This window comes from Mus musculus, chromosome 7 (genome assembly GCF_000001635.26).
Source record: "Mus musculus strain C57BL/6J chromosome 7, GRCm38.p6 C57BL/6J".
Classification (NCBI taxonomy): domain Eukaryota; kingdom Metazoa; phylum Chordata; class Mammalia; order Rodentia; family Muridae; genus Mus; species Mus musculus.
Window position 1 is genome coordinate 99,070,989 of NC_000073.6, and position 21,565 is coordinate 99,092,553.

General features: G+C 46.5%; 1 protein-coding gene and 1 pseudogene across 3 annotated transcripts in view; one reads left to right on the forward strand and one right to left on the reverse strand.

Moving 5' to 3' along the window:
* Positions 1-21,565, reverse strand: part of Uvrag (UV radiation resistance associated gene) — a 254,426-nt gene that overhangs the window by 184,247 nt on the left and 48,614 nt on the right. For all 3 annotated transcript variants that reach the window (XM_006508349.3, XM_030243116.1, NM_178635.3), the window contains one exon: positions 17,113-17,187. In XM_006508349.3, the coding sequence (XP_006508412.1) occupies positions 17,113-17,187 (75 nt within the window). The remainder of the gene's footprint in view (positions 1-17,112; positions 17,188-21,565) is intronic.
* On the forward strand, positions 19,244-19,894 carry Gm33882 (annotated as a pseudogene).

Consider the following 21,565-nt stretch of genomic DNA (forward strand, 5'->3'; position numbering starts at 1 on the left):
ATGTCAGTCCTTCTTAGAAGGGGGAACAAAATACCCATGGGAGGAGATACAGAGACAAAGTGTGGAGCAGAGACTGAAAGGCCATCCAGAGATTGCCCCACCTGGGGATCCATCCCATATACAGTCACCAAACCCAGACACTATTGTGGATGCCAACAAGTGCTTGCTGACAGGAGCCTGATATAGCTATCTCCTGAGAGGATCTGACAATGCCTGACAAATACAGAGGTGGATGCTCTCAGTCATCCATTGGACTGGGCACAAGGTCCCCAAGGGAAGAGCTAGAGAAAGGACCCAAGGAGCTGAAGGAGCTTGCAGTCCCATAGGAGGAACAACTGTATGAGCCAACCAGTACCCCCAGAGCTCCCAGGGGCCAAACCACCAACCAAAGAGTACACATGGAGGCACGGAGGGACCCAGGGCTCCAGCTGCATATGTAGCAGAGGGTGGCCTTGTTGGACATCAATGGGAGGAAAGGTCCTAGGTCCCGAGAATGCTCGATGCCCCAGTGTAGGGGAATGCCAGGACAGGGAAGCAGAAGTGGGAGGGTTTGGGGGATGGGGGGATGAGATAGGGGGTTTTCGGAGGGGAAACCAGGAAAGAGGATAACATTTGAAATATAAATAAAGAAAATATCTAATAAAAAAGAAAGAAAAAAGAAGAAGAATGCTTATGTGGAGAGTCCTGTGTCAGAGCCAGCATTCTGGTCAAATGTGGCTGTGGGAAACACTCATACTTGCTGCTGATACTCACAAGCCCATTGGCTAGGTGCTATTCTTAGCCCCACTTTAAAGGTGAAGAAACTGAGACACAGGAGGATTAAGGGGAAGAGCCACACAGTCTGGCTCACAGGCCCTGCTCTTAAGGACCTTGGTAAACTCGGTGATCTCCCAGGCCCTTTCTGGTCTAAAATTCTCAGGCTACGTACATTTAAAGCAGCTTAAGGACATTACAAAGCTCTTTGACTTTACCCTGCACTTAGCAATTAACATTCTTCAAATATGCCAGGAGCCTCACTCTGGACAGCGACTAACTGGGCCAGCTGTGCAATCCTCCAGGTTCTGGTGAGGGCTAGAATGGAAAGAAATGGCTCATTTGTATCTGGTTATCTGTGGGAGATAGTGCCAAGTGCCAAAGAGCCCAGGAAAGATTTGCACGCCACTCAAAACTCTTCTGAAGCCAGGCCTAAGGATTTCCTTCCACCGAGGGACTCTCCTCCGCCTGGAGAGGGTCTGGGAAACTGTTGGGGAAGCAGACAGTTCCGCAGCTCCAGCCGGGCAGATGAGCTGTATGTCTAGATTAGTTGTCAGGGCGCTTCTTCCATAAAGGGTCAGAAGGTATTTTTGAGACTGGGAAGACAGTTAAGTGGCAGATGAGACCTGAATTTGATCTCCAGTACTGAGGCAGGGGTCATGGGGCACAGCTAAAACTCCAGAGGATAACATTTGAAATATAAATAAAGAAAATATCTAACAAAAAAGAAAGAAAGAAAAAAGAATGCTTATATGGAGAGTCCTGTGTCAGAGCCAGCATTCTGGTCAAATGTGCTGTATGTCTAGATTAGTGGTTTTCAGCTTTGCAAAGACACATGTCACATCTGAGTATATTCTTATTTGTTTCATCTTTCAAATTGTTGAAAATTTAAAAACATATTTTTATTGGTTTGCAGACCACACAAAATTTAAGCTATGTTAGTGCTCCCAGCAAGGTCACCTTGAAAAAATGAGCTGTCTTGGCTGCCCTTATCATCCTTACAAACACTAAAGCAATACTGAAATAACCCACTTGCTGGGCGTAGTGAGCATGCCATTAATCCTAGCATGTGGGAGGCAGAAGGAGGTGGGCTTCTGTGAGTTTTGGGGCCAGCCTGGTCTACATAGTAAGTTCTAGGACAGCCAGAGCTAAATAATAAGATCCTGCAGGAAAGAGGGAAGGAAAGGAGGAAGGAAGGAAAGAAAAGAATTCTCTTATTAGGCCAACCAGTTTACACAATCCTTTATTCATTAATTAGGTGTATTAAACATCCAATACACAAAGGACATTAAGCTTGTCTCTCACTCTCCTCAGAAAGCACAAATACCAGTTAAAGGTCCAGGTGAAATAAATAAGAAAATAAAGGGGTTATAAAACCAGCTTAAAACCAAAATACACCACACAGGCATTCTGATGTGGCGTGGACTCCATCCAGCAAGCACAGAACATCCAAGGCTGCAGAGATGGCAGTATTTGGGGTGGGTTAGGTGGTCCTGGGAACCTGGATGGCTGGGAAGCCCCATCCAGACTGAACACCTCCAGCCAAAAGCACAGCAGCAGGAAACAGAAGCGGCGCTCAGACAAAATCCAAGTGTCCTGGTTTGTTCGGCTTCAGGAACGCTGATGGTGAAAGTGATGGGAGACATGGCTGGGTAAGTAGGCTGGGAGCCCTGACACCAGGCCAGAACTGAGACAACCCACGGTCATCAAAGCTCGGGAAGGGTTTCTAACACTGCAGTGGGACCATCAGAGCTGTATATAATAAAGGCTACTTAGGGAAGAACTAATGTGACGAGCTGGCGGAGGCAGAATGACCAACTACAGTGAGTTGGCTGTTATAATAGTCCAGGCGCAGAGAGATGGCTAAGAAAACGAGGTGGAGAGTGACTGGGGAAAGCGCTCAGCCTCACCAGAGACATTTGTCACAAGGAAGTCACTCAACCTCGCGCAGAGACATATTTGCCTTTCTCAGTTTCAACTTGGCCAGCACTGGAAAGTGCATTAGGGTCTGTGTACATGTGCACATTGGACCCAGGCTGTTTGTGGATTCAGCAGGTGGCTATTTTAGGAGTAGCCATGTTTGTATACACACACAAACATGTACATATGCCACACACAGAGACACAACAAAAGTATGCACACTCACACACTGCATGTACTGAGAGCTCTGACTCAACAACAGCCGTGGGAAAGAAGGGGTGGGGAGGGAGGGGCGGGGAGGGAGCACAATGGAAGGAATCCGAATGGAACACACACACAGAGCAGATGATGACAATTTACTCGATATAACTTTTAAGCAAAGAAATAAAGTATGCCATGGCAAGATTAAAGAGATGTGGTGAGCAAGACACAGCAGACAGCAGCAGAGTCCACAGGCCATCAGGAGACCGGCTGCTGCAGGAATCCAGCCCTCTAGAGGTGGCTGACTGCATTACGGAATGGAGATGGAAAAGAAGCTAGGGAGACCAGAGTTGTTTCAAAGAAGGACTCTGAAGGACCCAGTGGCTGCATGAATAGAAGGGAGGGAGGGAGGGAGCCTCCGGGTGGGAGGGAGGGAAAGAGAGAAAGTCAGCCAAACCTCACTAGAGACATGAGCCTGGGATCAACAACTATATAGTAAATGAAAATGTGGAAAATTGAACAAAAAAATAAGTCTGGAAGCCGAAAAACTCCCTTTACAGTATAATAATAATTTGCAAACAAGTGTCTATAAGAAATTGAGCAAAACAGACTGAATTCTGGGTAAGGAGCCTCACAACTGCTGACAACCAAGTAGTACCCCTCCTGGGGTCCCCACCATAGACCACCAAGCATCTGCTAAGTCATGACTACATGCCAGGGCACTGCTACACACCAGCAATAAGCTATACCAGAGCAGACACTTGCCCTGGCTTCATACACAGGACAGTCAGACAAGAAAGAGATGAGACAGCAGGCAAACAGACATCACAGTAAGGTGCTGAGGGAAACGCCATGCATCATGGGAGCACAAGAACTGTCCTAGGGAAATAGGTCTAAGTGACAAGGACAAATTTTAGCATGAGAAAATGTTTTAGAAGCCGGGCAGTGGTGGCACACACCTTTAATCCCAGCACTTGGGAGGCAGAGGCAGGCAGATTTCTGAGTTCCAGGCCAGCCTGGTCTACAGAGTGAGTTCCAGGACAGCCAGGGCTACACAGAGAAACCCTATCTTAAAAAAAAGAAGAAGAAGAAGAAGAAGAAGTTTTAGTAATGGTTTAGAAAGAAGAAACCAGACCTTGATAGGAGTGCACGCCACTGATTAGTGAAGACAGGTGCTACTGCCTTGATTTGAAACAACAAAGTACATTAACATTTTAGAAATGGAAAACAACCAAAGCCCACAGTGAAGGAGTGGACACTGGCAGGTTCTATCGTTACTGGTTCAAAGAGAGAGGGGATGACGTGAGACAGCCTGGGCTAAGAGAGGGGTGGGCACTGGTACTATTGGACAAAGGGTCACTGTGGCAGAGGGGAGGAACCTACTCAATTGGGGCCAGGAGGGTGCACCAGTCTCTGAAGCACCTGACCAAAGTCCAGCTGGCCAGGAAGGAGCTATGTGGGGAGACTGGGAGGCTGGGGGGTGAGGGGCTAAAAGGACTGGAGGTGACCTCCTAGCGCCCGGTCAAAAGCTCAGAAGCACCTGTAACTCCAAGCTCTGCAGACTCTAATGCCCCCCCCCCCACACACACACACACACAAACAAATGAAAGTTTTTAAGAAAATCCGGATACAATGGGCTAAGGAGAACAAAAGTCTGGCAGAGCCTGAGGACAGCGTAAGCGATCCCCTGCAGGTTTCCAGCAATGCTGGGCGCACCGTCTTTGAGTGGCAAGTGAACTTTGCACAGCCCAGACTCACCAACCTGGACAGAATAAGAAATCAGATAGGCAAGAAGAAAAATAAAAGACAATAAAACAAAGCTGACGGCTTATCCCACATATGGGGAAGTGTCCTTTCTATGGTTGCAGTAGGCTGGTTACACTATGCGTGAGGAGGGCTACCTGCTGGATCCACAGACAGCCTGGGTCCCATGTGCACATGTGCACGGACACTAATGCGCTTTCAAGTGTTGGCCAAGTTGAAACTGAGTAAAACGGCAAGTGTCTCTGCTAAGCGTCTGCAGGTCTTGGACACCCTCTGCCTGGGCTCTGATGAAGCCCAGATGCTGAACCGTTAAAGAGGGAGGGGGAGACCTCTTCTCAGACACTGAGCTCAGTATGGACACCCTCCTGCCCCCAGTGTGGCCACAGCTTCAGACGTGCCTTTCCTCTCTCGAAACCGTGAGAAGCACTGTGCAGTAAGGACAGCAATGTAAGCGAAGACACGTGAGTCCTGAAATGGGCATTACTGCTTTTTAAGGAGCATTCAAAGCAATAAGGAAGGTTCTTTTAAATTAAGGTTCTTGGGTTTAAAGTAAGAAGTCACAACTATAAACACTCAAGCAGAAAGTAGACTAAGAGTCTTGGTGCTGCTACTTTCAGAAGGACAGGAGGGCCTGCTGGAGTGGCCGCCTCTGGAGTGTGGTGTCCATTTTACAGCAGGGCAGAGCAGAGAGGAGGAACAGAACTCAAGTGGACTGCATTCATTCCTGGAAAAATGTGGCCAGGCAGAAAAAGCACTAGAGCCTGAGACCATACAAGTGAGACAGCGGGCTGGGGAGAACCCTTGGCCAGGGAAATGCCCGCCGGACAAGCATGCTGTCTTGTTCGGTAAAAGCCAGGTAGAGCTGTTATGTGTCTGTAACTGGTTTGGGGTGCTGAGGTAGGTGGATCACTCCAGCCTCACCAGGCCAATGAACTCTGGGTTCAGTGAGAGACTGGGTCCCCGACGATGACGTCAATAATGTAGAGAACAGTAAAGTAAGACACTTGTCACTGACCCCTAGCTTCCATACCTACATATGCACATGGGTATACACAGACACACAAAGACGTGCAAGGCGCACACAGGAGCATATACCTTAGAGGCAGAAAGAGTACATCTAAAATCTCCTATAACCAGGGAGAAGCCAGCAGACATGAGGGAGGAGGAGCCATGAGGGAGAAGCCAGCAGACATGAGGGAGGAGGAGCGGGCAGCAGTGGTGTGGCTAACCATCATCACTGGACGGAGTAAGGGGCCCGGCTTGTGGGGAAGCTTGAATGGCACTGACTTTTCAGAGCTAAGAATGTCTTCATTCCAAATCTAATCTAAAAGAGACTAAGGATTTTAAACAAACAAAAGGCTCAGCTCTGAGTCTGGGGAGGACAAACCTCAGGCTGATGGTGTTTACCTCTGAAGAGTCTAAAGCATCTCTCCGAAGCATCTCTCTTGGCTTCCCACCTCCTGGTGCTACATACAATTCTCAAAAGCTCAAAAAGTATGCTACGAAGACAAGAGCCTCCAAACTCATAACAGGAAACGAGGCCTTCTCCCAGGTTATTTTCTGGCTTCAATGAAGGCGGAGAATGGGGACCACACTGTAGCAGAAGGATTTATAAATATAAATTACAGGATAAGACTATTTTCCAAACATCTGTCAAAAAAGTTAATTTGATCCAAGAAGAAAGGGGAGTGGGAGAGCCAGAGGGAGGCCAAATGCAGTGACTAATGGATGTGACGTCAGTGGGTCTGGGCGGGGTGACGGCTTCAGTTCCCAGCACGTCTCTGCTTTAGCAATACCTCGTCAGCCTAACGAGCCACTGGCCTGAGAGCTCTCCTCCAGCTCTCTGCACTGCTAGTGGACAGTTCTAATTGAATGTGAAACTACAGGCCTGGGACCCACCACCTCAAGTGGGAGGGAATGCAGACACCACGTGGCCCAATTCAGAGATACAAGTTTCTAAGGGAGTCAGACCAGCGCTCAAATGAAAAGCCTGCTGCCTACCTACTGGCTGTGCAATCCTGCGTCCATAGCCTGACGATTTCTTCCCAGGCGCTTTGCCCATCCACTGAAAATGGCCGTGTCGTGGAGTTGCTCCACATTAAATGAATATACGCACTGCATCTACTATAATGTCTGCCATTTAAAGGACTTGGCAATGAGGCTGGCAATGGGAGGTTTTCAAAGGCCCGCCCCTGCCTGATGCAGTAGTGGACCAAGGATGGTTCTGAAACAAGCTCACCGGTGTTTACAAGGTCAGATACCAAGATGTGTTAGAATAACACAGGCAGCAAACAGACAGCCCTGACTATCTATCTGTCCAGCCTGTCTTGTTTACTGGAGACACAAATGATGACTGACTGAGATACATATAAGAACAACTTTGAAAAGTTCTCCACTTTTTCAGGACTGAAGAGATAGCTCAGCAGCTGAGAGCATCTTACTGCTCTTTCAGAAGACCAGGTTCAATTCCCAGCCCCCACACAGTAGCTCATAACCATCTATAACTCAAATTCCAAGTGGTACACTTACATACATACAGGTAAAACATTTATATTCACAAAAAAGAAAAGGTTTTCCAACTGTTTAAAAGTCTGAGCAGAAATGATCTACTGCCCAGCTCGGTGTCAATCAAAGACAGGCTGAACTTAAAAAATCCTAACTTCTAAGTGCTCTGCTGTGTACTACAGGGCAGGATGCTCTCTGCCATCAAGCTAGACCCAGTGCAGGATGACCAAGAGCGAACAGCCACTGTCCAACCTCTCAGTCAGTCTTAGAAGGGCAATTAAATAAAACCTCTTCACTTTTCCAGGTTCTGCGCCACCCCTCACACCTCACCCCACCCCTGTCTACTTCAGTGACTGTAAGGCAAAGAAGATACCACCAGCACCCCTCACAGCTAAGGAAATACAGCACTTTAGAAATCCCCAAAAGAAATGGAAAGGTAAAAAGGATAGCCGCTACCTTTCCCCAGGTTACAGAGCAGAATGAAGAAAGGAGTCTAAAGGGAGGTAGAGCCGCGCTCTGATTCCCATGTCCACCATGCCCTCATCCTAGCACACAGCCCGCTCTTCCTTCCCATGGCGGCTCCCTACTGCATCCCTGGCAGGCGCAGGCGCCTGACCCTGGCATCAGAGACAGGCATTAGGATTGTTGTGTACCCTAAAAAGGGGGACAGACCCTCCAAAAGATTATAACAAGCTGGCCCGGTTGCCCACGGTGGTCTGTCTGTCTGTCCAGAGGCTTCTAAAGTGAAGAACACAAGCGTCAATCCTGCATAGAGATGGGTGAGTCACAGGTATAGAAAGTCAGCTGACCTCTGTGTTTCAAATGCACATAGCCCGAAGCAGACCTGCCCTGCCCTGCCTTCTCTGTGACTGCTGTAAAGATGGGCTGAGATTACTCAGAGAAGTCCTTACAGGCTGACGTATACAGTGGTTCTAGTACACTATCTACAGCTGTGCTGATCATATGTAATTACAGCTGTGCTCAGCTATCATCTACAGCATGGCACTAACTTACATGCAAGCCTGAGAGGCCAGAAGGCTCCTGAGCCTCCGTTTCTTTATTTATGAAATGGAGGCACTGGGCTAGAAAATTCCAATAGTTCATGCTTTTTTTTTCCTTTTTTTCTTTTTTTAAGGCAAGATCTTATGATGAAGCCCATGTTGGCTTTGAGTTTGAGTACCTCCTGCCTTGGCCTCTCAACTTCTGAGACCACAGGTGCATGCAGCCATGCCTGGCTCCCTGGAGCAAACTAGAATTTCTTGACTTTCAAGATGCGGCAGCTAACACTAAGAGGCTAAGTGATTGGTTAATAAGCATTGTCCAAAGCTGGGCTGTAAGTCAGAGCACCTACATTTCAAAGGTGTAGGACCAGGACTCAAAACAGATGGGAAGCTTGCTCTCGTCCCTCTGTCCCTCAGCCATTGTCAGCCTCACCATCTACTCGAGATGACCATTTACGTGATTACATGTGTGAAACTCAGCAAGTTGTGATTTCAATCTGTTTCTTTCATTTGAAAAATGTTGAACATTTTGACTTGAATTCCATTCCTGGTCCAATTTTCTTTTCACTAAAGTGAGAAAGCAGCGCCACCTACTGGATCCCTCTGGACATTGCTTTTGCAGTTTTTGGCATGAAAAGAAAATTCTGCAGTCTAAATTTTTTACAATCTGTCAGATAATTTAAGTGTCCCACCAGGGTAAGTTGTATAAAACTAAATACCACAAGGTTAAGACAGGAGAGTTAGACTGAAGGAGATACCTCCCTCTCAAAATTTTAATTCCCAAGCTATGATAGTCCTAAACAAAGCTGCTACACCAGCATTCTCTGCCCAAGCATGGCAGGCCTGGGCTGGGAGCACCGTGCCAGTACAGTGGTGAGCACTCGAGGTGTGCACACTCTCTGTGGGGTTCAGATCCTACCTAGTGAGCATCATTCCCATTGGTTGCTGAACTCTGCATACATGCCAGCCTCCTCATATACACAACTCTCATGTTTAATTTAACCCCAGCCAGCTGAGGGCTGAGGTACAGTTGGTTTCCTGCACTTACGCATGAGAAACAGAGCCAGTTTTCCCAGGGCCCCCTCAGTAAGCAGCAGTCAACTCAAGGTGAAATCCAGAGCAGCCTGACTCTGAAGCTGGTGTTTCTTATTGACTTCCCAGTTACCCAAGATGGCAGCCAGCAGCCTCCCAGAAGAGCGGTTGCCAAAAAGAAACCCAGGCCAGGGAGCCGACCTGCACACGTTACAGGAAAAGTCCTGAAAGGCTGTAAGCAGACTGCAAAGCCGATTTTATCTCCCAACCTCCTGATCCCATCCAGCAGCCATTCCCCCAGGCACAGCCCTCAAGCTACCAGTGTCTCTGGGGTCTCCAACGTTTGTTCAAAGTTCACCTACATCACTGCAGAACCCATGCAACTCACCATCCAAGATAACCTTTTAATCAACTCAGTGAAGACCGTGGTCTGGAATACATACATACTGCCTTTCCTCTTTAACACACACACACACAGACAAAATGACTGTTCTTCTGTATTTTACATTCTTTAGTCTCACCATTCTTAGTTTAATAGGTATGCAGTAGGTGCTCAATGCTGGGGTAGTGAACAGAGATGAAGGGGAGAGTAGATAAAGATTTAAGTCACTCAAAGACACACTTGCCAAGTCAATGAAACTGTATTACATAAAATTAATATGAAATTTTATTACACCAAGTTAATTAGAATAAAGGAGTCCTCAATGATGCCAGCAGACGATTAAGCAAGGGACTGAACACTGGATCACGAGTCCTGGTGTGTGCTTTTCAAAGACTTCCCCCTACGCACACACACAGTGAGTTGTGCACACCACACTGGAAGGTAGAGTGGACAATGCTGTGGCAGACAGCAAAGGCTGCACCAGGACTCTAGAAACTCTGGTCCAGAATTCATGTTCTTAGAAATGTGCCGTTCTCAAAGCCCTGTAACCTTCAAGATTAAACGTCTCACCGTCACTCACAACTACCTGGGCCACAAATGTGGACACACTGCTGCCGTCTCACTCCATCACATTTAACACTACCATGTGAAACCATGTGGACAAAGCGTTTTTTTTTCCTTAAGTCTTTCCAGCCCTCTATTTCCCTTCGCTAATCAGAAACCTCTAGCAATTACCAGGAATTCTTTAATTCTGAACATGTACACATAGGTGTGCTTTATTTTTTGTTTTTAGATAGAGAGTGTCATGTAGCTCAGGCTGGCCTCAAACTTTCTATGTAGCAGAGGCTAACTTTGAACTCCTTCTTAATCTCCTTGCCTCTATTTGCCACCATGGCTGACTAGAATTCAAGTTTTTCTACTAAATCCTACAGCTGTTTAATATCTGTAACCTCCTGTCAAACAGACAATCTCAATCGACACCACACATCACTTCTGTGACATTTCAACCCCTCTGGGGAAGCAGCCATTGCTGAAGTTCTTCATTCCAGCCACTGAGATCTGATACTTTCAAAGAGCATCCCTTAAAAATGTCACAATGATAATAAAAAATTTTATAAAATTTTGTAAAAGTTTCTCCTCAGCACACCCACAAACTGAAGGCAGACTGGTCAGAGTGGGAAGAGCACATTCTGAGTAACAATAGTCTACTTTGATTTTGTTTATTTGTTTTGTTGTTGTTGTTGTTGTTGTTGTTTCTTTGTGCAACCCTAGCTATCCTGGAACTTGCCCTAGACAAGGCTGGCCTCAAACTCAGAGATGCTCCTGCCTCTGCCTCTCAAGTGCACTGCCACCACCTGATTTGATCTCTTATAACACATAAACTCACTGTGGGATCAATCACTGTCACTGGACTGGACTTGCCTGCGACAGTGTTTCCAGAGACTTAGCTGAGGATGAAAATATCCACTGCCCATTGTGGGCAGCACCACTTCAAGGACTGAGGTCTCCGACTAGATAATAAAAGGGGGGAAGTGTACGCAAGCCGAGCTTCTCACACTCACATCCCTCTCTCTCTGCCTCCTGACTCATTACCTCACTGTGCTGCGGCCATGCCCTCCCCTCCATGATGGAGTGAATCTCCTCAGACCAAGTACCTGCCCCCTCCTAGAGTTGCTTTCTGCCAGGTGCTCTGTCACAGCAAAAGGAAATGTAGCCAGGCCAGTATGGAAGGGTACCGGGAGAGAGGCTGCTGCTGACTACCTGATAGCTTGGCTTTCGGGGCCTTTGGAACTGGGTTATGGTAGGATGTAGAAGAGTTTGGAGCTTTGGATGAAAGAAACTCTACAATGCTAAAATAACTTAATGGGCTGTTCTGATGGGAGTGTGGAAACCATAAGAAGCATGGACAGTGGGGATGATGCTCACAAAATGGACCCCATCAGGACCAGGGTATGTATGGTGTGGTTTCTGCTCACTGCTCTCAGTCAGGTTCGCAGAGCAGAAAGTCTGAGGAACAGCCTCGTCAGATTTACAGTTGGAAGCAAGAAGAGTTCAGTGAAAGCAGCTTGAAGTATTGAAGAGATTAGCACCATTAAAGAGAAACCGTGTGGCTGAAATGAGAGGTGAGGGGTGTGGGGGTGGGGGTGGGGGGTGGGGGGTGGGGGAGGGAGTATAACATCAGGTGGGCTGGACTCTCCACGGGAATAAGCTCAGGGCCAGCACTTGCTCTACTTTCTGACAGTGGATACAATGTAACTGATGCATCCTGATCCTGCAGCCACGCCTTCCTGTCCAGATCAACTGTATCCCTTCAAACTGTGAGCTAAAATAAACCTGCCTCTCTTCAATCTCTCTTCTCAGATATCTCATCACAACAGCCAAAAAGTACTAGTTTATCACGTACTTGCTTTTGTCAGCAGTTAAACCCCTTCTGTCTGGACCATTTACAGTCTACGTTCTCTTACATCGCACATCATCCCTTTCAGGTCATTCCCTGTTGGTGAAATGTCTGTGAGCTGTAAAGCTCAACTTAGAAATTAAATGTAGCTGTTATGCCCTTTTGCCTGAAACAGTGCTAGAGGCAAGGCTGCTCACTAGTGGGTGACAGCCAGCGCTTTCCAGTTAAGACTTCTAGCACCTGCTGCAGGTGATGAGGGTCCAACTTTACTCTCTTTAGTAAGGAAAGCTCTTCTCCCTGGTAGCTTCAAGTTTCCCCCTTCAAGTTTATTCTAAAGTTCTGAAGTTTCTTTTCCACATCCATTTGTCTCTATCTCAGCCGGGAGTGCTCGCTCAGCCACTTCCCTACACTTCAATTCCTATGCCAGAATGTTCATTACTATGTTTGATTGTCTACATTTCTTTGACTTGCTTTTTGTTTGGTATAGGAGACATTTTTAAGATTTATTTTTTATTATATCTAAGTATACTGTAGCTGTCTTCAGACGTACCAGAAGAGGGCATCAGCTCTCATTATGGATGGTTGTAAGCCACCATGTGGTTGCTGGGATTTGAACTCAGGATCTTTGGAAGAGTAGTCAGTGCTCTTAACCGCTGAGCCATCTCACCAGGCCCATTTATTTTAATCTAGATTTTTTATTAAAGATGTATTTCTGTATATGAGTGCTCTATTTGCATGTATGCCTGCATGACAGAAGAGGGCATCAGATACCATTATAGATGGCAGTAAGCCAACATGTGATTGCTGGAATTAAACTCAGGACCTCTGGAAGAGCAGCCAATACTCTAAACTGCTGAGCCATCTCTCCAACCCAGAGACAGTCTTTTCTTTTTTTTTTTTAAGATTTATTATATGTAAGGACACTGTAGCTGTCTTCAGACACACCAGAAGAGGGTATCAGATCTCATTATGGATAGTTGTGAGTCACCATGTGGTTGCTGGGATTTGAACTCGGGACCTTTAGCAGTCAGTGCTCTTAACCGCTGAGCCACCTCACCAGCCCCCAGAGACAGTCTTAATATATTCACCAATAGTCACAAAGAACCACGCTTTTTGTTGCTGAGGAAATGTACCGGTGGTTAAAAGCAATCACTCGGCACTGCTCTTGCTGAAGACCAGAGTTCAGTGTCCAGCACCTCCAGCATGCAGCTCACACCACCTGCAACTCTGGCTCCAGGGAGCCATGGCACAGCCACTCTCTGCAGGCTCCTGCATTGGCACATACATACATATTCTCTGTAGGGACCTGTACATGTACATACACACACACACACACACACACACAGCCTCTGTAGGCACCTGTAACCATACACACAGACACAAGAGCACAAGTAATACAGATAAGTCTTTTCAGATAATGCTTTTAAGTGTCAGCTGATATTGCAAGAGTTCTGTTGAAAGTTGCTAAAGAATTCTAAACTGACAAAGCTAATTAACTGGAGGACTACGGAATAAAATGTAGCACACATAACAAGCACATACTTGATAAACATTTCCTAACCATCTGGGTCTGAATCCCGGCTCTGGCTATTTGTCTGCTGTGCAATCTTAGGAAAATTACTAAATCTCTCTGTACCAGTTTCTTTTCTATAGACAAACAACTGTGGAGTTAAAACACAGTAAAGATGGAAAGTGTTTGCTACCTGGTAGTAAATTAGGTACTCACTAAATATTAGTTATTAAGCGCTCACTAAATATTAGTTATTGCTACTACTGTTAGGGTTAACTATTCATTCCACGTTCCCAAGCTTCCACAAAGGAAAAAAAAATTCCCAGACCCCATCTTGAAAGACCCTCTCAAATCCCTCTGGGCTGTAGCTTTCTCCTCCTCAGCAGCTCTAGGTGGCTTATCCATGAGCTCTGAAGGCTGGGCATGCGTGGCTCAGCTCCTCCCAGATGCTACATCATGAGGAACTGTCTATGCCAACACACAACACTGCTTGGCTTGGAGGACTAGGCTTTGTCTATAATGGGACGACTTCATTTCCATTTGCTCTGTTATTTTGGAGGGAAGAGGATCAGGTCAAGAGGAAATGCACACAAGCCTTTTTAGTCATGGCGAGCTTTTAGTCAAAGTTAAACAATGTTTGCCAGTCAGTTTTATCTGTTCTCAAGCCACCTTCTGAACTCCATTTTCCTGTCACCCATCTTGTCTGAACTTGTTCAAAACTTGTTCAAAACTTTCTACTTGTTCACAAGTAGACAGAGAAGCCGGGTACTGGTGCTTACACCAACGGTCACCAACTGTGAGTCTCTAGCCGTGGGGTTCTTGGGGTTTTAACTACAATGGCGGGCAGACATTGGCTCTGAATGCTACCATTGCCTCTGACTGCAAGACTCTACCAGATGTAGAGTCAGGGACCGGCTGCAGAGTGAGTCACCCTCCCTCCCACACCAGGACAGCCAGCCTTGGCAATGGCAAACAGCCCAGCAATGGCAGCCTCACAAGTCTCTGACTTAATCCCAAATGTTTTTACTAAGTAAATACCATGTCCCAAGCATTGTGGCAGGGAGTTTGGGGAGGGTGGGTGAGGGAAGGTCAGCATTGCTCATGTCAGTCTGACCCCACAAAGCCTACAGAGGGAAGAAGGGCAGGCCACTGGACAGAGCAGTGCATCTGGCAGAGGAGATCTGGAAGATGTTCAAGGACTCCAGGAACTCAGAAGATGAAGCTGGGACACAAAGGGAAGACTTCCGGAGTTGGATGTTCTAAAGACACCACCTAGCATAAATCCACTTGCTAAAGTACACAACGCAATTTTTCTGTTCTTGGTTTACTTGACCACTGCATCTCCTTAAAAAACAAAGCAACAGGACCAGCCAAGCCCACAGTTTACCGAGATGGGAGAGAAGAAAGCAGAGACGCTGGGCCCCAGACCCAGCAGCACGTGCTCTACTGCTTCTTGGTCACACCACTGCCTGCTTCTTCTCCAGCCTGGGCTACTCAGTCCTTCTCTACTGAACAGCATGTTGCCAGCCTGTGTCTCACATGACTTCAGAGGCTTTGTCATCGCCCCATGTTTATAGTTCATTTCTCTCCAGGTTCAGGAATTCAGATGGCTACTTGTCGTCAACACAGGGGTTTAAAGACACTGCACATGCCTGTGGCCATCTTACCTCAGGATCTGTGCTCTTCCTCCCTGCCCACCCCGCCTTGTCGCTAAGCTTCCTGTGGCTATCATCTTTCATCTATCCAGTTACTTTAAACCAGAAATCCAAAATCACCCTTGACATCTCTTTTTTCCTTTTATCTCAAATGCAAACCACAACAAATCCTAGTGATTTTCTCTCCTAAAACCCCAACTCTGTCGCCTTCCTAGCTGGGTGTGTGGCTCAGTGGTAAAGAGCTTGCCTAGCACGTGCCTGGGCCTGGATGTCATCTGTCTTCCCTACCCTGCTATGGTCCATGCCAAACTGTCATCTCTTGTCCATGGCACTGCAAGGTCCTTCTCACTGTCTCTCCACAGTCACTCTTGCTCTTTAAAATAAGCCAGAGCTAAACTATTACATAAATCTGGTTAGAGCACACGCCTCTGTCCTGTGGATAAAATCTCGAAACTCCCCATGGGCTGGCCTGGGGCTACTCTCACCTCCCTTCTGTCCCTCAGACTCACCTTGTGCCCTTTCTACTCTGTGGCCTTTCAAGCTCAGCCTCCTCCCCTGGAAAGCTCTCTCCATTCAGCGCCCACACCTTTCACATACTGTCTTCTATTCAGAACCTGGATTACAACGTTAGCAACCAAATCCCTCCTCTGGGGACCAGGACAGGCCATCCTCCTGTCTTAGCCAAACAGCTGGAAGGGAGGGGTGTGTCTGCCCCCAGCCCTCCTTCACCACTGTGCTCAGCACTGAACACAGGAGCCAACCCTGGGCAGGCACTCAGGAATGACAGACAGGGCATCCGAGTGTGACATCCTCACAGCAGAGATTATGAGCAACAATTTCTGAGCAAAAGCAATGTGAAGAGTTTACAAAAGGCTGGGGGAGGACTGTTTTGGTTTGGTTGGTTGGTTGGTTTGGTTTTTGGTAAAAGTTGTCAGAGTGGGGGAAGCAGCCTTGGGCACATAACTAACATCTCAGCTCAGCCGCTCTCTAGACCCTATGGAGTGCATCCTCCCAGTCAGTTCCTGCCTGTACTGTGAGATGGAGAACAAAGCCACCACCACAGTGGTTTGTGGTGAGTGTAAACAGGAGGCAGATGCTGAGTCCCCGCCACAAGGATGCTGCTCACAGAAGCTCCCGGCTAAGAACAAACGGGGCTCTGCCTCGCCTTCCTCTCATCACCTTTAGATGCAGAGACAGCAATGGCTACGAAACAGCTTCAGTTTCAGTTCCTTTCTTTCTCTCTTTTGAGGCTGGATCTCACTGTATACATCAGGCTGATCTGGAACTCTCTATGTAGACCAGGCTAGCCTCAAACTCACAAGGATACACCTGCCTCTGCTTCCCACTTGCTGGGATTAATAGCATATGCGACTATGTCCAGCACAATTTGGGTTTCTTAGGCTTACTGAGAATGATAAACACAACTGAACATTTCCATTAAACTCTTCCATTTAGACAAAAGTCACCTTGCCTATTTTGGGGGGAGGGCAGGACTGAAGATTGAACCTGGGCTTCCAGCACGGTGGTAAAGCCCCACTGCTGAGCAACACACCCAGCCTCTTTTCATTCTGAGACAGGGCCTAACTCAGCTTCCTAGGCTGGCCTTGAACTCACTCTGAACCTGGGCAGTATCTGACCTTTAGTCCTCCTGCTACACACAGCCTTCTAAGTGGCTAGGACTGCAAGCCTATGCCACCATGCCCAGCTCACCACTCTCTTAATCCCCCAGGAATTATGCAGAAACCAGCTAGCTCAGGTTTCCCTTTGAGAAAACATGATCAGGATTTAGTACCGACTTCTCAGCGTGCTTGTGTGTCCTGCGAAACTCGTTCTCACTGCGGAAGGCATTCCTCCACACCACCCCGAAGAGCAGACTCAAAGGGACACTTACAACACGATTCTGACTGCTCAGCTCTTCTCGGGAGTCCAGCTTCCCGGGTGCACAGGCCCTGTACTAACCAAAACTCAGAGCACTCGGAGACCCCTCTTACCTTGTGTTCACAGGGAGCACCGTAGTAGCCATCATTCAGCCCAAAAATGATTTCATTCTGGTTGCGGGCATGGATCTAAGGAAGGAGGAAAACATACTATTAGTTGATCTTATTCCAGATGTCAGAGCATAACAGCTGAAATTTCCATGCCAACGAACAGGCCGGCTCCACCTAAACAAAAGGGGCAGCAAAGAAATCAGGTCTCAAAGGCCAGTGAGTGACAGAGAGGACAGTCCATCCAGCTTTAGTCAAAAGCCTCACAAACACCACGTGAGGCTATTGGAGCCATTAGTGATTGTCACCAACATTGTTAACTTGTGATGGAACAGTTATGCCTGAAGGACAGCAGCAAACCACTAAAAAAATTAAAAATAAAAAAACTCTACAAATGCTTTAAAATTATGACATCAGATTAGCTTCTACTTTCTGGTCTTTTTGGGATCAACTGCCCTGTGCTGACCCAACTTCACCTGCAAGACCGGAAAAATACAACTTGGAAGGATTAAAAAACAGGGACTGGAGACGGCTCTGGGCTTAAGAGCACTGGCTGCTCTTCCAGAGCACCAGGATTCCATTGGCATGACCCATGTAAGGTGACTGGCTATAGCTATCATCCCGGAGAACCCAACCTCCTTCTGCCCTCCAGGAGCACAATACACACACAGTGTACAGACACACAACAGTCAAAACACCCATACACATAAAATAAAAATAAATCTCTTTTTTAAAAAAAATAAAGAAGTAGTGAGACACAGTGGCACAGACCTGTAACCCTTACTTGGTGGGAGGGGAGAAAAGGCAGGAAGACCGTAAGTTTAGACCAGCCCATGCTTCATAGTTAAGACCCTGTCTCAAAAAACACATGGGGAGAGGAGGGAAGAAGAACTGAGATCTAAAATAATACTCAACTATGAAATGAACACCCATTTCATCAGAAAGAATTGTGGTTAAAAAAAAAAAAAGGCTCTGCTTTTGAAATGAGGAATTCAAGTGAAGAGTTACAAAAGGGTAAAAACACGGGCTTCCCGTGAGGAACGCCTCAGCAAGATCCGGAACAGCCAGTGCCACCCATCAGCAGATAGCCCCTGTGAGCACCGGCCTCTACTGCCCTCCTTCCATGAACCACACACTTCCCGTTTACCTGGTTGCTTACTGAACCAAACACAGCAACAGAAAAGATGGCTCTGTAATCACTAATGTGTAATGGCCACCATAAGTCAAGCAAGAAGTTTTCTTTTTTTCTGTTTGTTTGTTTGTTTGTTTGTTTGTTTGTTTTTCAAGACAGGGTTTCTCTGTGTAGCCCTGGCTGTCCTGGAACTCACTTTGTAGACCAGGCTGGCCTCGAACTCAGAAATCCGCCTGCCTCTGCCTCCCAAGTGCTGGGATCAAAGGCGTGCGTCACCACACCCGGCTCACAAGAAGTTTTCTGCTTCTGAGGCAAAATGTTTCAAAAATCCATTTCAAGATTAGATGGGTCTGAAACCTTAGAAATATATGTACCTGAAGAGAGAAGACTAAAATTATGCTCATCAAAATGTTAGCAACTGTAGCCGGGAAGTGATCTCACTGGCCCAAAAACAACTATTACTTTTTAAACTGAAAGAAAAATATGACTGTCACTAAAGGGGAGAGAAAGCATGGAGAGAAATACATCTACGTGAAGCAGTTTTCCAAAGTGTATGATATGCAAAGCTGGCCACTGAATTAGTTCACTGGAAAATTAGATATGAGCTAAAAAGGCAGCGGCCCAGGTCTGCGGCAACATCAAAGGCAGCTAGTTTTTGCAGCCAGGTGCCCAGCATGCTTCCAACCCTGCAGCCAATCGCTTGTAATGGCACACACTCCCAACCCTGCAGCCAATTGCCTGCAGCAGCATGCACTTTAGTTAGTTCCCACCTCTGTGAGGTGGAGAAGCCCTGCTCTGAAGAGTGTCCAAAAGACAGAAGGACATAGCTGCATGGGAAACTGTCTGGAGAAGTGAAACCAAAAAACAACCACATTGTCTACTGATGTATTGGAGATCAGGGATTATAAATCTCAGAGCAATCTATCTGTTTTTGACTAATAAAAAAATACACTGATGGACAGGCACTGGGCAACTCTGTACCTCGGGGAGGAAAATCAACTAAACATGGGGAAAGGAGATCCTAAGAAGCCAAGAGGCAAGATGTCCTCATAAGCATTCTTTGTGCAAACCTGCTGGGAGGAGCACAAGAAGAAGCACCCGGATGCTTCTGTCAACTTCTCAGAGTTCTCCAAGAAGTGCTCAGAGAGGTGGAAGACCATGTCTGCTAAAGAAAAAGGGAAATTTGAAGATATGGCAAAGGCTGACAAGGCTCGTTATAAAAGAAAAATGAAAACCTACATCCCCACTAAAGGGGAGACCAAAAAGAAGTTCAAGGACCCCAATGCACCCAAGAGGCCTCCTTCGGCCTTCTTCTTGTTCTGTTCTGAGTACTGCCCCAAAATCAAAGGCAAGCATCGTGGCTTATCCATTGGTGATGTTGCAAAGAAACTAGGAGAGATGTGGAACAACACTGCAGTGAATGACAAGCAACCCTATGAGAAGAAGGCTGCCAAGCTGAAGGAGAAGTACAAGAAGGCTATTGCTGCCTACAGAGCTAAAGGAAAACCTGATGCAGCGAAAGGGGGGGGGGGGTGTTTCAAGGCTGAAAAGAGCAAAATAAAGAAGGAAGAGGAAGATGATTAGAAGGATGAAGAGGATAAGGAAGAGGAGGGAAAAGAGGAAGACAAAGATGAAGATGATGATGATGATGGATAAGTTGGTTCTAGCACAGTTTTTTTTTCTTGTCTATAAAGCATTTAACCCTCCTGTACACAATTCACTCCTTTTAAAGAAAAAAATTGAAATGTAAAAAAAGAAAAAAAAGAAAGAAAAATACACTGAATAAAACAGGCTACAGGACAGAGCACACATTATGAAACATCACAGAGCTCTTAGATCACGGAGAGAAGTGTGTGTCTCATTCTTCCTCTTTAATTGACTCAGCTGTGCTGGGATGATCACATGAAAAAAATAGACAAGAACTGTGTTTATTAATTATTAATAATTAATAATCTACCCCAAAGCTGCACTTCTATATCTTTATAAGTCACTTGCTGTGTCTGTGCTTCTGTTTCTCACAGCACTGAGGAAAGGCCCTGAGCATTGTGTGCGTGTGCGTGTCGGGAAGGGGAAGAGGATACAGCCACCAGGCTTCACCCATTCAGCTCCAAGCATGAGGACTCGGCCATCACACGTCAGGGTGCTGCATGCCCTGTGCCAGCACTATCAACAAATGCTTCAAATTCCCCCACTTCTTCTGATTTCCTCAGCTCAAAATGAAGAAATCAACTTCTGGGCCCACTCTCAACTTCTCTTCTCTGGTTGACTCAAACTCTTTCTTCCAGATTTACTTGAGACCAACATCACCTAACTATGAATGAAGAATTCTATTTGCTGATTGACAGCAGAGTTCACACGACACACTCATGGAGCATTTACCACTGTGCATTGACTATCTGGGGCCGTAAAATGAGCCTTAAGAAAGACAGTTCAAAGCAATGAAACCACAGAAATGACTTTTCCTAAACTCAATAGAATGAAAGTAGGTATCACCCACAGGAAGATGTCCAGAAAATCCACAAATATTTAAAAGTTACTAGCATACTATTATGCTCAAAGAATAAAAAAGATACATTTGAAAGTATTTGGAACTGAGTAAAAACACAAGGGGAAATGTATGGACTATGCCTAAAGCAATGCTTAAAAATTTTTTACTAAATGCTTATTCTGAAGATAGAAGTTAAGTTCTCAAATCAGGAATTCCATTCTCTCTAAGAACTAAAAAAAGAATAACCAGGAAAATCTACAGCAAGCAAAATAGTAACCATGCTAAGCTGAAAACAGATTCATGAGCCTGAAACGATAAAGACAGTCAATGCCCTCACACACTACCTTAAGGTTAGTAAACTGTTACATCACTAGTGACAGGTCAGGAGAGGAAGAAGATAGAAAACCCCAGGCACAGAACACAGCAGGCTCGCTGTAGACCTACCCACAGCCAAAGGATTGGTGATGAGGGTGGATATCTCTCTACCGATGTACATAACACCTCAGGTGAAACAGGCAACTTTCAAAGAAAATCCATCAGCACTCACTGAGGCGGCCCTGCATCGGAGACAGTAAGTCCCACTTCAAAACTCCCCGCAAAGAAGTCTCAGCACCCAGATGGTTCCATTGAGAAATTCTGTCAAATGTTTGCAGAACAGTAAAACATCTACAACAACTCCAAAACCAGAAGCAGACACGCGCAGCCCATGTGAGAACAGCCTGACCCGCACCAGACCAGAGGACACGGACACTGCTAAGACCCGCACCAGACCAGCGGACACGGACACTGCTAAGACCTGCACCAGACCAGCGGACATGGACACAGCTAAGACCCGCACC